Raw genomic sequence first — 18435 nt, forward strand, 5'->3', positions numbered from 1 at the left:
TAAGTAGAGCCAGGAAGCGGGCACCTGCCAGCCTCTCGCTCAGCCCCCTTGCTATCATCACATCCGTTCCCCTGTGAAGCCCTCCAGCGCAGTGACCAGGCTGGCGTTTTCCCACCAGGTCACTGTCAGAGGGCAGGAGTTCGTTCCAGGCAGGGTGGGAGAACTCCTCCTTTTTCTGCCATTCCAACGCTTGTGTTCTTGATGTTGCAAATCTGGCTGCCTCCAGAAAAAGTTGAACAGGCCGTGGGCCAAATGCATGAAGATAACTTTCCCAGAAGGAGGAGGAGATGGAAGAAATATTTTTGAATGTGTGTATTCAGACGTGGTCATTTGCGTAAGTTCAAACAGCCACTGGGCAGACCCTAGGTAGGATCTCCTCTGGAATTTTTTTTTTTCTTCCACGGCTTCAGCCATCAGCTGGGAGGCAGGCATTTCATTTGAAACCCAGATTAATTAGTGAAGGATTTTCAACATTTAAAAAACTGTGAGTGCCTCTGAAGAACTGCTCCGTTGATGCAGAAATAGACCAATTTGTTTTTCTCCAAGTTAATGTCTAGTTAAAGAAAACACTAAGTGTCCCTGAGGAATGGCCTGGCTCTAGCAAGGATAGGACTTTCGTAGGGAGGATCCTCTGTTTCCAGTGGAGAAGATTCAGTTGTAGACAAGGGAGGAAAAGATATTTTTAAAAGCAATACTTTATCTACTGACATTGGAATGAAACAGAAAATACAAGGTGTAAAATGTTCAGAGATAGGAAGTTGAGACAGGAATTTCCCACCAGGAATAGTTTTTCAGGACAGGAGAGACAGTGCCTGGCACTCTGGTGAGTGCTTTATATTCAGTTCAGTTCAGTTCAGTTCAGTTCAGTCGCTCAGTCATGTCTGACTCTTTGCGACCCACATGTTTATTTTTATTATGGTGTAAGATTGAGGTCCAGTTTTATTCTTTTGCATATGGTGCTTTGGATATTATGAACCTTTTAACCATATTAATTCCTCCAGCCTATGAGCACAGAATCTTTCCATGTATTTCTGCCCTCTTCAGTGTCTTTTATTAGTTTTCAATGTACAGATCTTTCACCTCCTTGGTTAAATTTATTCCTAGGTGTTTTATTCTGTTTTATTCCATTTTAAATGGGATTTGTTTTCCTACAACTGCATTTTTAATCCTTGTGGGGATTCAGCCTTCCAGCTCTGTTCTTCCCTCTCTCTCACCTTCCTGATTGATTATTTCCATTGTTTTCAGTCATCTCTTTTCTTTAGGAGTCTCACCCTCTCTGCTAAAAGAAAACAAAATTTTTTTTTTCTCATTTTCCTTTTCAAAGGAAACTCTAGGGTTTTTTTTTTATTATTATTTTCTTTTCTTTCTTTTCTTTTTTTCACTTTTATCAGACAGTGGTAGAGAGGAATAGCTAGAGCAGTTATATTTCAAATTAATTGTACTTGAGCCACACAAGTTGCTGGGAACCCCAGAGGCTGTAGAATTCTTCAGATGTGGTTCATATCCTGGCACTGCCACACTTCAGACGCCTGGCTTAGAACAAGGATGCCTAATTTTCTGAGCTGTGAGTTTGCCATCTGTAAAATGGTAAAATGGTAACTATGCAAAGTCCCTCTGAGAAAACTATAAATAATCGAGTGGCTTGGGGATTGACAGGGTGAGATATGGAAGGGAGAAAAGATTTCTTCGTTTCTGCCTGTGTGTCACCACTCAACACTCTTTCTGATTCTTGCTTCAGACCTACCACTGCCTGCTCTCTCCCTCTCTGTCTTCATGTCCTGCCAAACTCCACCCTGTGTGACTGCTCCAAGGAGCACAGAGTAAGAGCGTTCAGAAATGAATCTAAGCTGACAGCTGACGCTGTAGCCAACTTTTGAAAACGCTGGAGTCAGTTGGGAAAATGCATGCTCCATTGACACTTCTTTCTGACTCCCACAGACTAGAAATCTTGCCAGACATGCACTGAGGAGATCCTCTTCTCTAATCATCCAAAACGTGCCTAGAAATTTACATATTTGCATGTGCCATGCAGATTGATCTTTCTAAATCCTTCCTCAAATATTGCTTTCAAGTGCCATGTAAGAACAGAAGACCTATGAAGAAAGCCTGGCCTGTGGCTAAATTTAGAAGCTGATCATACGGAAGAAATGAGAAAAGCAGACTCTGATAGTTACCCTCCTGCCAACATGCTTCCCCATCAGCCTGAACCCAAAGTAAAGAGTTGGAGACTAGTGGACCTGGTTAGTGAGGCGGATTGGAGGCCCTCATATGACACTAAGCTGGCCAAAGTGAGTCTCAGGGCTGCTAGATGGTAGAGGGAGAAGTTCCATCAAAAGCCATAGTTTCTCATTAGCAGGGCATGCTGGTGGTCCTTTCCTAACATCCCCTTGGCCACAAGGCTTCAAGGGAATGCTGTGAGCAATTGGGCAACCACCTTCATAAGCCATGTCAGGAAAAGAGTGGCCTCTCATCCTACTTACCTGGGGCAGCCCTGGTGTAATTGTTAATTGCCCCTACTTCCATGGTCTAAAGTGTCCTTGTTAAACAGTCAACTGGGTGGTCACTTGATAGTCCACCCCCTTCATGCTCCCCTCAATCAACCTGCACCTTCATTCTGGTTCTCTCCTCCTCTGCACCCACTCACTCCGCTTCCATTTTACCTGATATGTGCAGACACATGTCTTAACTTCCCTCCCCTCATCAAGTGACACCTTGACCTAATGTCGGTGAGATGTCAGGGCACAGCCTTAGAGCCCAGTGAATCAGATGCTGGACACTTGCTACCCCCATCCCATCCCGTTATGGGAAGTTCTCTTCTTCTTAGCTGTTCTTGACAGCTAACTCAGAGCTGTTGTTTGCTTTCTACATGTGCAGTTTTTCATTTTGCTTCCCCCTTGGACACTATTAAAAACCCACCTGCTTGTTGGCAAGATGTACTTCATGCCAGGCATATAGCAAATGGCACCCTCTTCTTCATGAGAAATAATCCAAGTGTCCACCTTGAGAAGCATGAGTTCCACCTATGCACAATAGCGTGATCATCAGGAATGTCGTATACAGTCACACAGGTTGTACACTGTACAAGCCCAAGGCTGCCATTCCCATAGGCTACAATGTGAGGGGCATCGTCTATGATTATCTGGCACAGTGGCCCTAATACAAATGATAATAAAAGTAATACATCTCGTTGTATGGACCAAGCACTCTATTGAGTATTTTTATATGGAGGACCTCATTTAACCTTTTCCATAACTCTCTGGTGTTGTAATTAAATTTTTATCCTCACTTAAAGATGAGGAAGCTGGAGGCTTAGCTAAGTTAATTCATCCAAGTTGGTAGTTACTAAGTAATAAGGCTGGGATTTGAAGCCCAGAAGCCTGACCTCAGGAATACATGCTCTGAATCGTTATAGTCTACCTCCTCCCGTGTTGACATGCACCCAAGGTGAATTCTTTTATTTTATTTTTGGCTTGGCCAGCCTCTTTCAGCATAGTTGGCATCAAAGTATTAGTAGAATTCTCTAGAGGGTGACTGCCCCACCCTCTTCTTAAAATGAAATTCTTGGTCCAGTTGGTTGATAATCAGACCTTAAGGCATGTGGTTGAGGGGAAGTCTTGATGAAGATGGAGCATGTCATTAGTCCCCTTTGTGTATTGAGAGGCCTGTTGACTATACTGGGGAAGGGGGATTAATGTTTATTCATGGTACCACAAGGATAGAGCCTGGACTTTCAGATATAGCACAAAATAATTGAAGAAGAGAAAAATGCTCTCTTCAGAAAACCACAGTGTTGTAAACAAGACCACCTGGGACTCTGGGAAATTGACATCAAATCTATGGGCTCCATTTACTTCATCTGCAAAATGGGTATTATATGTCAGACTTTGCTGAATCCGGGTCTTAGGTTAAATGAGGTTAAGGGAGGGATTCGGTGCAGTGCCTAGCATATTTTAGGCCTTTCGCAAATGTTACTCCTCATTGGTACATGAAGTCTTGATGGAGAGTTCAGATGATGACCACCGTTTCAGCAAAGACTGTGTATCACAGTGTTGGGCTTTTAAGATCACCTGCCAACTTTGGGCTAGTTATTTAGCTTTTCACTGCTCAGTTTTACTCACTTTTGAATTATTATGCTCTTGGGGCTGAGTTTAAGAAATTGACTTTTTAATTCTTTTGAAAATTACCATCATAACAAACTTATAATATTATAATCTATAAATTTATAGATTATCAAAAGCCCTATAAGTAAGCTAATGAATTTACTTATAGGGCTTTTGATTAAATATGAATTCTGAGTATGTGGGTTATACATCCCTTAGCTTTAAGGAGTAAATCTTCCAGGACTTACGAGTGCTCTTTTTTTTTTTACCTTTTCTTACCTTTACCCAGAATACTCTCCTTCCTCCCTAGTACCTCTGTAACACAATAAGGCCGACCTCCTCCTTTCCTTATTTGAGTGACCCTTGCTCATCCTTCAAGTCTCAGACAAGATGTCGTATCTTTTCAGAAGCCCTTGCTGATCATACCTCCCCTCGAATGACTGAGTCAGGTAGCCCTCCTGTCCACTCTCGTTGCACCTTGAAAATACTCTGCTTCAGTAGTTAGCGCTCTGAATCGTTTTTGCCCATCTTTGCTGTTGATATTGTCAGCTGTTTGAAGTCATAAAGCTTGTTCACCAGAGTTTTCCCCAGCTTTTAGCACAGTGGCATTGAAGACACTTTATGAATGAATGACTCCATGAATGAATGCAGTGAGAGAATAATAGGTAGAGGGAGGAAAGGAAGGAAGGAAAGAAGGAAGAGAAGGAAAGAGGAAGGAAGGAAGAGAGGGAGGGAGGGAGAGAGAAAGGAAGGAAGGAAGGAAGGAAGAAGAAAAGACTTTATAAAACAATACCTGGTAATTGGCTTCAACTCTAAAATCACAGCATTGTAACATGTCTTTTAGAATAGTCAAACAAGCTCTGTTTTTCCTGTAAGGACAGCTGTTTTACTTTCCTGTCACATTGCCATGGACAAGCTGTGCTCAGATCTGCCTGGCCTTTGTTGAGCTGCCCACCCCATGGCTGTTTGACCCAGTGCAGGGACTTGGACCACTCTAACGCATATTTGTATTCTAAAAACTTTTATTGATATCAGCTGTAAAATGATTCCCAAGTTCATCTTCTTAGCACAGAAAAATTAGTCATGAACTGCAGGTCCTTGGCCAGTTGGTTACAAAGATTTTATGAAGTTTACAGTAGGGAGTGATCAGGTTTTGATGTGTGAACAAGGGCCAAATACTAACTCTTTATTACTCATTCCTTCATTCATGTATTCAACAAATCTTTATAGAGTCTGCAAAGTGCCAGGCATTAGGCGTTACGGTTACAATAGAAAATGTGGAATTGCTATGGTAGGGATTGATTATCTAGTGAAAGAGACGGACAGAAGACAAGCAAACAGATATGTTCTATGAAATCACCAATTATGAAAAGTGCTGTGATGGAAAAAAAAAACAATACAGACAAGGTGCTGAGATAGAGAATGATAGGCTAGCCCTACCTTCTCTAGGGTGGTCAGGGGTAAACGCCAAGAGGCAGTGATTCTAGGTAGAAGAGAGAAGGAGGACAGAGCCCAGCGTGTCTGTGGACTTGTGATCAGTGATTTTTGATGTTCCTACTGGGACACACTGAAGGCTGAGGTGATGGACATCTGTGTTTGTTTGTTTGTTTTTAATCAATAAAGAATTTTAAAATTATGTACGTTTTTAGACATAATGCTATGACATAGTTAGTAGATTATAGTGCAAATATAATTTTTTGTGTGCCTTGGAAAACTAGGAAACCCATGTAACTCACTTTATTGTGATATTCCCTTTATTGTGATGATCTGGAACCAAACCCACTGTGTCTCTGAGGTGTGTTTGTATTGGTTGAATGAGTGAATGACTTTAAAGTTACAAAATGTATCCACACAGTTATTTCTGCCTTTTACCTTGGCACATATAATATTTTAGGACAAAGATGCCCAAACTCCACTTTTAAAATGAACCTGTTGTAATTTGAAGGTTGCTTTCCCTTTTTTGGATGTAAAGCAATGTTAGGATAAATTAATTTTTACTGTCTGTTCCTTTTAGCCAAAGACTCTGTTTAGCACAAGCAGAACACCATACTGTCAAATTCTTCACTTGTTCTTTTGCTTGCTTTCCCACACACTATTTAACAATGACAGCCTGACCCTAGTAAGAACACAACACATTCTTTCCTCCATGGAGAAAATCAGCAACCATACAGGTTGAGCAGATAAATATGAAGAATGATTTTCTTTCCTCCATGGTTAGAGCACCTAAGCAAAAAAAGTAAAGCAACTCGATTCCAGTCTTTTAGGAAAGACAATTTCTACTCATTGCATTAAATGATCCTTTTTAGACATCACCCTGTGGTCAGCCAAACTAGCTAAATAAAATAGTTCCTTAAAAGTTTATTTTATATCTTCCTCACCCTCAAATTTAAAATGTTATTTCCTCCCTGTGAGTTTCAACACATTTATAGTTACATGTAGCCCATGGAACAAGGAGCAAACTACCCAAGTTAACCCAGGGCTGTGATAGTTGCTTACTGAATCACAGATATGCTGAATTTCAGAGAGGCTGGTAGTGTGTCTTATATACTTTGTATAGAATTTTCTAAAAGCTATAAAGAAATTGGAGGAAAATCTTCTGAAAATTAAAATAAGCTTAGTTGAGCTTTTCCATCTGTTTTCCAGAATATTCTAGGTCATATTCCAGGACAGAGGTAAGAGTCATAAATCTTACATGGGTGGAATGGGTGATATTACTGAAAGCTAATAAAATCCTATAGTATGGGCTGGATTGCTTTCTGATTACCCAGCCCCTATACTCTGGTTAGGATTTAAAACCCCAGGAGAACGCCTATGCTAAGTGATTTTCAGAGCCACTGTTGACTCATTCCAAACCACTGGGCAAGTCACTTATTTACTTACTTTAGTTATTCTAAAAGTTATATTCAAAATAAGGTTTCCCAATGCCCTTTGCCACCATTGGCAAAGTAGTTTTTATGGTAGTTAAGCATTACTTAAGACCAAGGGAGAAACATCTAACAAGCAGAAAAGTAACCCTTGCTTTTCTGCTCTAAACTGTTACTTATTGATACAGCTTAAAGTCCTATGGATTAGTGAAAATGAAAGAGAACACTGGAAGGTTTAGTCCAGGTTGACTGCTCAGTAATCATGTTCTTCTCTGCGCTACCTAAGTCCTGATTTCTCAGGAATTACCTTTTCTGTGGGGAGTTAAGTATGTCTTCTGCACAGATCTACACATCACAAATTAGCCAGTTTTGTTTTGTGACATTCAATGGCTCATTTAGCTTTTTTTAATGAAGTAACAGAAACATTACTACTTCACAATGGTTCTCAGTATCCTTCGGGAGAAGAGAAATCCCCAAAACTGCTGAGTCAGAGCTGAGCTGCATCAGGCACAGCTAGTCTCCTGCACTGGGAGGAAAGGATTTACTCCTCTGTGCTCATCTCACACTGTTTTCTATTCAGATTTGTGCCCCAGAAAAATTATGAATGATTCCATAACCCTAGATGTTGAGTTTGAAGCAACAGAAATTTTAAATTAAATTTGCAAATATTTGATAAGGAGCTATCAAGATACAGCCACATACATACCCCCTCTACTTTTTGAAAGAACAAAGCAGCTCACAAAAGACATGGATATACCAGGTGACCCAGCATTTCTAACTCCTAAGGATACACCCAAAGGAATTGAAGTCAGGTGTTCAAATTTGCATACAAATGTTAATAGCAGCACTCTTCATAATAGCCAAAAGACTGAGACAACCCAAATGTCCATTAACATTTGAATAATCAAAAGGTGGTATATCCATACAATGGACTATTCAGCCATAAAAAGGAATGAAATACTGATCCATGCTCAATATGGCAAGACCTTGAAAGTATTCTGCTAATTGAAAGAAGCCAGACAAAAACAGGCCACATATTGGATGATTCCATTTCTATGAAATACCCAGAACAGGCAAATCCATGAAGACAGAAAGTAGCTTGGTAGTTGCAACAATATGAGAGAAAGAGGGAATGAGGAGTGATTGCTTAATGGGTGTAGGGTTCCCTTTTGGGGTGACATGATTTCACAACATGGCCAGTGATTACATGCCACTGAATTGTATACTTTCAAATGGTTAAAATGGTGAATGGATTATGTCTATTTTCCTAACCAAAAAAAAAAAAGAAAGAAGGAAGGAAGGAGAAAGGAAGGAAGAAATGAAGAAAGAAAGAAAAAGAAAAGCAAGGCAAGGGGTATATGAGGTAAGACATCTCTGGGTCAAGCTGAATTCCATACTCAAATGCCTTTGGGATAAGGCAGGTCATAAAAGCAAAGGAGACTTGTCAGAGACAAAAGAAAAATGGGATCTGTGACGCTCTCTAGACTAAAAGGAAAAAGTTTAAAATATATTATGTGAACAACAATGACAGTTCACAGTAGTCGGATAAGGCCCTAAGACAACAGAGTTTATAATCCCTGGTTAAAGGAAACCTAAACTGTCCTTGACACAGGTTGGTTACAGTACCTTTCCTATGTAATCTAGAGTCTTGAAATGTTGAGTAACACAGATGCTTTAGATAGGACAGGCTTTGGAAGACCTTTAACAGCACAGATAACTAAGGTGAAACTTCTACAGTGGGGTTTGCTCTTGGTCAAAGTAAAATGAGATAAGTAATTTGTGGTCAGCACAAAGATCATTCTAGATTGAAACATACCACTTGCTCTATGTTCTCCACATGGTTTATGGGAATAAAAAACATCTATCCTGTTTACTTCACAAAGAGATGGATAGCCTGAGATCTTTAGGCGGCTAAATCCTAGTTTATTCATCTGAAAAATGGAAATTATAGTAGTGGCTCAATCTTGATCCCTAGCTGTCTACTTCTTTAATGTCCGTCTTTGCTACTAAAACACAGCTCATCTCTGTGCTCTTTGTTTCCATTACCATTCATCCAGACCCATCATAGGGCCAGACACTTCTTAGGAACTTGGTGGATACTGGCCAGATGATCCAGGGATGACACCAATTCAGTCTGGAGAAGAAAAGCTATCCTCAGGTGCCTGAGGGTGGTTATTTGTAGGAAACAAAACTTGTCCTTTATGCTCCCTTGGAATTAACCACTAGGACAAGAGGTTGGAGTCAGCAAAGAGATAGGCTTAGTTCTGTGTTATGAAATGGACCACCTGAACAGGGAATAACTTCCCTGACTCTAGAGGTATTTCAGCATCAATATCTAGAGGCCATATGTTTTAAAGAGATTTAGTGTTTGAGTGTGGAGAAGGCAATGGCACCCCACTCCAGTACTCTTGCCTGGAAAATCCCTTGGATGGAGGAGCCTGGTGGGCTGCAGTCCATGGGGTTGCTAAGAGTTGGACACGACTGAGCAACTTCACTTTCACTTTTCACTTTCATGCATTGGAGAAGGAAATGGGAACCCACTCCAGTGTTCTTGCCTGGAGAATCCCAGGGACGGGAGAGCCTGGCGGGCTGCAGTCTATGGGGTCGCACAGTGTTGGACATGACTGAAGCAACTTAGCAGCAGCAGCAGCAGCAGCAGTGTTTGAGTGAGTGAAGTAAGGTTCATTCCAAATCTAATTTTCATTCATTCACGCTTTCATTGCTTCATCCTGACAGTCACTTATTGAATGCTGATCATTATGGCAGAAACAGTATTGTTGTTATCAAGTTCAAGCTCATGCTGCTTGCCACATGACGTATCAGTAAATCGAGGGATGAGGTACTGGGGCAAGGAATGGCAATTTTCTGACTTTATTCAGAAAGCCAGTGGACCAAGAAGATGGTGGACTAGTGTCCCAAAGAACCATCTTAACCAGAGCTAGACTTACTGGTTGTTGCAGACTTCTTGATACCAGAATTCTTTGTTCTCAGAGCTGTCCAAGTAGGCCTGGTCACAAGGTTCCCATAAACCTCCAATAGGACCATTGTTATTTTCTTTTTGGCAACTTTTTATCCTTGTATGAATGAATACTTTAAAGGTCAGAGCTTTGAGAATGGGCTATAACATACATTACAGGCAACATTCTTTTATAAAAGGTGCAGAGGCAGATGGCTAAGTACAGGCTGCTGCTGCTGCTAAGTCGCTTCAGTCGTGTCTGACTCTGTGCAACCCCATAGACGGCAGCCCACCAGGCTCCCCCGTCCCTGGGATTCTCCAGGCAAGAACACTGGAGTGGGCTGCCATTTCCTTCTTCAATGCATGAAAGTGAAAAGTGAAAGTGAAGTCGCTCAGTCGTGTCCGACCCTTAGCGACCCCATGGACTGCAGCCTACCAGGCTCCTCCATCCATGGGATTTTCCAGGCAAGAGTACTGGAGTGGGGTGCCATTGCCTTCTCCTAAGTACAGGCAACAGGGCACAAGAGTTAGAGCCAAAGGATTAGACCCCATATGGAGTCACGTGTGTTCTTTTCAGTTACATTGTTAAGTTACGAGGGTAAAATAATGAGTTCTCTGATAATACACTCAGCTATCTCCCAATCTTAAAGAGTATATAGAAAGGAAAATAAATTATCACAATAACAAGACATGAGAAATCATCTGTTATTCTTCCACATCACCACCTGTTTTGTCTGTCTATAACAGTGCACCAAGACTTGTGGTGAAGGCTCCAGGTACCGGAAGGTGGTATGTGTGGATGAGGACAGAGGTGGTGAGGTTCACGGCGTGCACTGTGGCATGAGCTCACGGCCTGTGGACCACGAGAGCTGTAGTCTGCAGCCCTGCGAGTATGTCTGGATCACAGGAGAATGGTCAGAGGTATGGTCTTGGGGGTTCTGGAACTGCCTTCAGGCAGCGATGGCCTAGGGGTGGCAGACTGATGAGGGCAAGAATGGGGGAGACGCACATCCACCTGCTGGTTCTTTCCCTGAGAACTGGAAGCCCTCAGACAAGTCCCTCAGCCTTCCTGGGCTGGAGTCCTACATATGCAAACGGAGAGGTGCATGAGACGGTGTCCAGGCTCCCCTCAACTCTAAAATCATGTGAGTCACCCTAATGTCCTGTTATTATCATTAGGAAGGAATTCTTAGAGGATGGCTTTAGGTGCCTGAAGAAGGTTAAGTATAAGAAAATATCTTAGGGGACTTTCCTGGCAGTCCCATGGTTAAGACTCTGTACAATGCAACAGGTATGAGTTTGATCCCTCGTCGGGGAACTAAGATCCCCCATGCTGCAGGGCACAGCCAAAAAAAAAGAAAATATCTTAGCATGAGGGAGGCAATAAGAAATGGTGGGGACTGTGACAAACTAGCACATGGTGTATAAAAGGAACAGGTTCTCTTCCCCTCCAGTGAAGGCCATGCAGAAATGTGGGTCCTGTGTTAGCAGAGGTGATCTTTCAGAGTCAATCGTAGGATGTTCCCCACCTTATTCCTCTCTCCAGCCCCCAGAGATGAGAGCCTCTTACACATCAGAACTCTGGTGTGCAAAGGATAAAGGAAGCCAGAGGCACTCAACATTTTCAGGATGCTCTTAACAGCTACTGAAGGGTGTGTGTTTTTTTCAGAGCTGTGGAGGCCTCTGGATAGAACTTGACCGTTTGTGGAGCTCCCTTCCATTGCTATAAAAGACTACCTCCCAGCTCATTCCCCACATAAATGGGGATTCCTATTGCTCCTGTTTGGTAGGGGAAAAGGGTCTTAGCACCTGCCATCTCAGACGTTCAGCCTTTAATGCAGACTGAGGTCAAGGCGTGTATTTTAGGTACTCTAAAATACCCACAGCTTGGACGGACACCATTTGTAAGCCATCTGCCCACTCATGACATACCTCAGACGAGCCCTGCATTCTGCTGGCCTGCTATCAGCTGCATCTTTGGGCATTTGAACAGCAGCAGCCAAAGAAGGAAGAAGTGGATAACAGAGTGTTTCCAAGTCTCAAGCCAGCTGGAAGGGAAGGCACGAGGATGTTCTGTGTGCCTGTGGCTGGGCTGGCTCCCTCCTCTGTCTGAAACCCTGTCAAGGGGAGCCTTCCCCCTGGAAATGCTACAGGAGCAGCCAGCCATGTGGCTTAATGTGATAACTCAGGAGACAGCAGGAAAAAGAGACACTGGTTTTAATAGCAAGTGAGAACTGATGGAAGCTATGGTTGTTGTCGTTGTTTAGTAGCTAAGTTGTGTCCGACTCTTTGCAACCCCATGGACTGTAGCCTGCAAGGCTCCTCTGTCCATCGATCGGATTTTCCAGGCAGAGGATACTGGAATGGGTTGCCATTCTCTACTCCATAGGATTTTCCCTGACCAGGGATCAAACCTGCATGTCCTGCATTGGCAGGCAGATTCTTTACGACTGAGCCAAGAAGCTATGATCCCTCACCCCGAGAAAAGCAAAACACACCGCATGCTGCATACAATTTCCAGGGTTCATCTGGCCCCTTCTTTGACCTTGGGAATCCTGAAACCCTAATTTTGTGTAACTTTTTTACAGCGAGTGGCCAATTATTTGATGACTTTTCCTAAAAGTATCATCAAAACTAAATTTGTTGGTTGATTTCCGTTCTCTTTTTAAAATAGTATATTATATAAATTATGTAGCTGAGGAAGTTGAACACAATCTAGAAATCTTACCAATAACCAATTAGATGTCCCATCATCAAAAGGAGCTGGGACACCTATGAAAAACTTCTTTTTTCTCCTTTTCTGGATTGTCTGGGTATTTTTAAGTGCCATATAATTATGGCAAAAGGCGTAAATGACTGCATGATTTAGAGAGAGAGTGAAAGAGAAGCAGAAAGGTAATGTTTAAGTCAAGATACTGGATTGGCCAAAAAAGTTTGTTTGGACTACAACCCTGAACGAACTTTTTGGCCAACCCAATACATAGCCAGGGAGACAGGAGACAGGAGGGGTTGAGCAGAGGGCAGATGGGCCAGCAGACCATCGAGTAGGGAAGGATATTGTCCCACAGTCCTCTTTCGGCAAAGAGCCTGGATTTTACACAGAGGGCATCTCCAGCTCTCTCTGCATCTCACCGGGTCACTTCTCTGACACAGTCATGGTAGGTTCAGAAAAGTGTGATTTTTCCACCCTTGTAGAGCTGTGGATGCTGTAAGTGGACCCAAAGACAGCCGGAGTGCCTCCCCCACCTGCTTCTCACCTTGAAAATCCAGAGCAGGGGCTTGAGGTGCCCCCGATGGGGGACTGTTTGGGGGCGCATATGCAGTAGCAGCATGGATCCTGGAAGGCTCCTGTAGGGCTTGCACATCCCCTGAGTGCTGTGGGCTGCTGCTTGTAGTGCGTAAGAAGCTAATAAAGAGAGCTCTCCGCGCCGTTGTCCCAGGGTCAGCGTTCGATGTGGAGGTCAGGGGCCTATTGTGGCTGCCCCCAGGCCCTGCTCCAACCTCTGCTCTCTACCCGCCTCTTCCCAGTGCTCAGTGACCTGTGGAAAGGGCTACAAACAAAGGCTGGTCTCCTGTAGCGAGATTTACACCGGGAAGGAGAATTATGAGTACAGCTACCAAACCACCATCAACTGCCCAGGCATGCAGCCGCCCAGTGTCCAGCCCTGCTTCCTGCGAGAGTGCCCTGTGTCGGCCACCTGGAGAGTGGGCAACTGGGGGAGTGTAAGTAGCCAACTGGGTGGTCATGGTGGCAAGCTGCTGGATCTCAGATCCTGACTCAAACATACCTTACCTGAGCTGTCCTAAGTGACTGCCTCCCAGGAGAGCCCTGGGAGAGAAACAGGACTTAGCATCGTGAAATGGGCTGATAGGGAAAGAAAGCTTCTCTGATTGTTGGGTCTGGTGCTTAAAGCAGGGGCCGGGGGGTGGGGGTGGCTAGCCCTGAAGCCATACAGCCTCCATCTGATTCTTCGTTCTGCCACTTCCCAGTTGAACAGCCTTGGTGGTGGTGGTTCAGTCACTCAGTTGTGTCTGACTCTTTACAACCCCGTGGACTGCAGCATGCCAGGCTTCCCTGACCTTCACCATCTCTCAGAGCTTGCTCAAATTCAGTCCATTGAGTCAGTGGTGCAATCCAACTATCTCATCCTCTGTCGTCCCCATCTCCTCCTGCCTTTGATCTTTCCCAGCATCGGGGTCTTTTTCAATGAGTCGGTTCTTTGCATCAGGTGGCCAAAGTATTAGAGCTTCAGCTTCAGCATCAGTCCTTCCAGTGAATATTCAGGACTGATTTCTTTAGGATTGACTTGTTTGATCTTTGGACAAGGTGCCAAAAGTTCATGTCTGTTTCCTCCCCTGCAGAATGGGTTATGAAGATGAAATGAATATTCATGCATAAAAACCACTTGGGTTATAATGACACCTTTTTAAGTTCCACATGTTTGACCACAATTTAAAATTAAAAAGCACCCAGAATTCTTGTCTTTCCCCTAATAAGGGTTATAGAAGTGTTCACTGTTGTAGCTTCTGTTGCTAAGAAGCCTGTTTGTCCCTCTGGATCAGGAATTCTTGGTTGAGTTAGGATTACAACAGGTAAGAATATTTGAAATTGAAACTGCCATAGAAAATTGCCCCAGCCTCCTGGCTGCTGACTATGAGACTTTCACTGATGTGAAGTGATGATCAGGCAGAAGTTTGGGACCAGTTGAAAGTCGTTAAGGTTTCAATCTTGGATCCACCATGACCTTAAACAAATTTCCTCACATTTGAGCCCCAATTTTCCCTCTGTAAAAATAGAATAAAATCCCATGGATGGAGGAGCCTGGTAGGCTGCAGTCCATGGGGTCACCAAGAGTTGGATGCTTAACTGAGCGACTTCACTTTCACTTTTTACTTCCATGCATTGGAGAGGGAAATGGCAACCCATTCCAGTGTTCTTGCCTGGAGAATCCCAGGGATGGCGGAACCTGGTGGGCTGCCGTCTATGGGGTCGCACAGAGTCGGACACGACTGAAGCGACTTAGCAGCAGCAGCAGTACTATCTCATAGGGTGATTGCAAGGCTTAGATGAGAAAATTATTAACTTCTCATATGCTTGAATACCTATGTAGGTACATAAGTACATATGTACAGGCATGTATGTATAGAACTCAGCACAAAGACTGGCCCATAGGAAGTGCTGTCCAAGTATTGGGTATTTGTTTTCAGCAGCAAACCTCTAAGCTCTGAGCTCCATGCTTCGGGAAGCCCAGTCCCCCAGGTTCCACAGACCCATCACTGACCCTGCTCTGCTTACAGTGCTCCGTGTCTTGTGGCGTGGGAGTGATGCATAGGTCTGTGCAGTGTCTCACCAACGATGACCAGCCCAGCCACTTATGCCCTGCTGACCTGAAGCCGGAAGAAAGAAAAACCTGCCACAATATCTATAACTGTAAGTCAGCAAACCAAAGCCACCTTTCTGGATCTTGAAGAGCAGGTCTTGTTGTTGATGCGCTTGCCTGCCCTTTTCTGGAATAGAGAATTTATTTTTGAGACATTGGCTCCCACACTGACCAATGTGCACATGAATGACGTAACCAGTCCCGTTGGCAGCCACTGCAGACTCACAGCTCATGCTCATGGATCTGTGTATTCTAGGCGAGTTGCCCCAGAACTGCAAGGAAGTGAAAAGGCTGAAGGGTGCCGGTGAAGATGGGGAATACTTCCTGATCGTCACAGGAAAGCTCCTGAAGGTACTCGTCCGAGCTCAGTCATTATCCCTGCACTGCTTTCAGAGCCGGCAGCCCTGCTGTCTCGGTCCCATTTCCGAGCCTCCCCGGCAGGTTTTGTCTGGTCTGTCTTTCAGGTCTTCTGTGCAGGGATGCACTCTGACCACCCCAAGGAGTACGTGACACTGGTCCACGGCGACTCTGAGAATTTCTCTGAGGTTTACGGGCACAGGTAGGAGAGCTCCAAACTCAGAAGAGCCCGGACCACCTGGAGATCCCTAGAAACGCCTCCCCATCCTCACCAGAACGTTCTCTCTGTCTTATAGGTTGCACAACCCAACCGAATGCCCCTACAATGGGAGCCGACATGATGACTGTCAGTGTCGGAAGGACTACACAGCAGCTGGGTTCTCCAGCTTCCAGAAGGTCAGAATAGATCTGACCACCATGCAGATCATCAGTAAGTCCCATAGCAGATTCTGGGGCATGTGTCCGTGGGTCTTTCCATTCAGGCCCTGACACATCCTGCTCAGGGGTTGGGCTGAGGCCCAGAGGGTACGAAAATGAACTTACGATCCAGGGATGACAACCCTGGTCTAAGCTGCCTGAAGGTGGGCTTTGCTCCACCTTTGATCACTGTGGTCCCCCCAGTGCCTGGAAAGGGCTGAGCAGTGGGCAGTGCTCCATCAGATTAGTGACAAATGAACAGAGGAGACAGAGGCACATTAAAGGGGTGCCATCATAGTGGGGAAGTCAGGGCAGCGTCTCCCAAAACATGACATCGTAGTTGAGACCTTAAGGCCAAGTGGGAGTGAGCCAAGTATTGAGTTAGGCAGAGCAAGCGTGGGAGCAGAAATTCTGAAGGACGAAGTTTTAAGGGAGCAGATGCAGACTCTGAAGCTATGAAATTTATGTAGCAGCATTCACCCCACCCCGGGTTCCCACCAGCAGTGTATACACACGGGCACATGCGCACACACATGCACACGTGCGCACACACACACACACACACACAAGCATAAAACTAATTTGCTCTGATGGCCGATTTACAGAAGAAAAATGGAGGACAGAATTACCTATTTTTTAAACTAGCCTGCCTGTGGGCTGATTTCATACTCTGGCCGACACTGCATTTTTGTTAGGGACATTAATCATAGGAGTGGTTAAAGACAGCTCAAATATCCCAACCTGTTCCCTCGAATGGAGGGAAAACAGAAATAATGAATAATTAAGTTTTTTTCATTAACATTGTTCCTGTAATCTTGCCTTGCTTTCCTTTGGAGGTAGATTACACTTGATTTGTACCAAGATATTTTTAATTGCCTTCAGCTAGACTGATGAGGGCTAAGGGCAGAGTCTGCAGTTTCCCACTTAAATACTGCCCCAGCTGAGACCCAGAGCTTCCTGGTGCTGAAGCTGGAAAAGGCAGGATGGGGGACTCGGATTTCCCTCCCACAAAACTGCAGAAAAGATTGAGGCCTTCTCTTGCTATTCCCAAAAGACAAAGCAGAAAGGTTTAAAAAGCTGCCTCCGGTCTCCAGTCCCCACCAGATTTTGCAGGATTCTCAGTCTGTCTCCTCCCAAGCTGCCTTCCCCATTCTCCCAGCTGTTCTCAGGACCTACACGAGGGTTAAAAACATGAGCATTGTTTTTATTGGCTTTTTTAAAAACTACAAGTTAGCCCCAAACTTGAGAAACTGCCATTAATATTTTCAAGATGTGGGTTCTAATTGCTCCACATTTTGGCAACTAGACTGCCTGGGCCACAGGAGGACAGCTGAGCCTCGGGGAGGAACTGCTAAGTAGCTGGAAATGCTTGGTTGGCTGATTTCCCCAGTCCTGCAGCCTCCAAGGCGGCCGCCGTCTACAGGAGGTTCACAATCATCCAATTACACTGCATTTAAGCGACGTGATTCACACAGTTATTTGTATAGGAATCGAGTCCAGAGTCATCTGAAACCCCTTTTTTTGGCTTCCATACTGTGAGGAGACAGACAGTGCTGGTAAAACCCAGGGAAGGAAGGTCTCGGAACCACAAATACAGTGACTGGGGGAGTGGGGAGCAGAGCAAGTGTACATCTGGATCCATTTGCTCACTAATCATATTTTGGATTGTTTTTTTTAATTTCCCATACCCTCTTGTGACTTCTCTAACTCTTCTTCTTCCCTTCTGTCTCCTTGTTAATATCCTGTCCAAACTCTTTCTCCTGCTCTCACCTTTCCCCTCCCTTCAACCCTTTCTCCAAAACCCCACAGCCACTGACTTACAATTTGCCAGGACCAATGAAGGACATCCCGTCCCCTTTGCCACTGCTGGGGACTGCTACAGTGCCGCCAAGTGCCCACAGGTACGTGCCAGGGACACCAACCCACCGCCCCCAGGGACCCACACCCCTCCCTGGCCACCCCGCCCCCACCCTGGGCTGCATCTGTTTCTGCAGATGTAATCATAATGGCAGCTCTAGCTGCAAGGCAGTTTGGCCACCTGTATCCAGGCCTCACAGATGCTCCAGCCTCTCAGCTCCTAGGGGTGCTTCCTAAGGAAGTGGTCACGGCCACGAGCCAGACTTCTGCATTCAGCAGAATGCATCAGTGATCATGGTAAAAACTTAGAAACAAATCAGGTATCAGATGGCAAGCTTTGGTTAAACAAATGATGATGTTGGTAAATGTTTAATGATTGGCTCTCCAAGGGATGGAGGCAGGGGGAAGCAATGGTTTGTAGCATTTGCCCCTTTCTGGGGTGTCCGTTTTCTCCCTGACTGGTTTCAGGTCGTCAGTGTCCTATCACAAATAGGAGAGTTAGG

The 18435-nt window shown here is 44.5% G+C and overlaps 1 protein-coding gene across 2 annotated transcripts in view; it reads left to right on the forward strand.

Moving 5' to 3' along the window:
- Positions 1-18435, forward strand: part of ADAMTS9 (ADAM metallopeptidase with thrombospondin type 1 motif 9) — a 163307-nt gene that overhangs the window by 127260 nt on the left and 17612 nt on the right. For both annotated transcript variants that reach the window (XM_005222686.5, NM_001206573.2), the window contains 7 exons: positions 10668-10841; positions 13449-13643; positions 15219-15351; positions 15558-15652; positions 15766-15860; positions 15955-16088; positions 17885-17976. In XM_005222686.5, the coding sequence (XP_005222743.1) occupies positions 10668-10841; positions 13449-13643; positions 15219-15351; positions 15558-15652; positions 15766-15860; positions 15955-16088; positions 17885-17976 (918 nt within the window). The remainder of the gene's footprint in view (positions 1-10667; positions 10842-13448; positions 13644-15218; positions 15352-15557; positions 15653-15765; positions 15861-15954; positions 16089-17884; positions 17977-18435) is intronic.

Source organism: Bos taurus, chromosome 22, assembly GCF_002263795.3.
Source record: "Bos taurus isolate L1 Dominette 01449 registration number 42190680 breed Hereford chromosome 22, ARS-UCD2.0, whole genome shotgun sequence".
NCBI lineage: Eukaryota > Metazoa > Chordata > Mammalia > Artiodactyla > Bovidae > Bos > Bos taurus.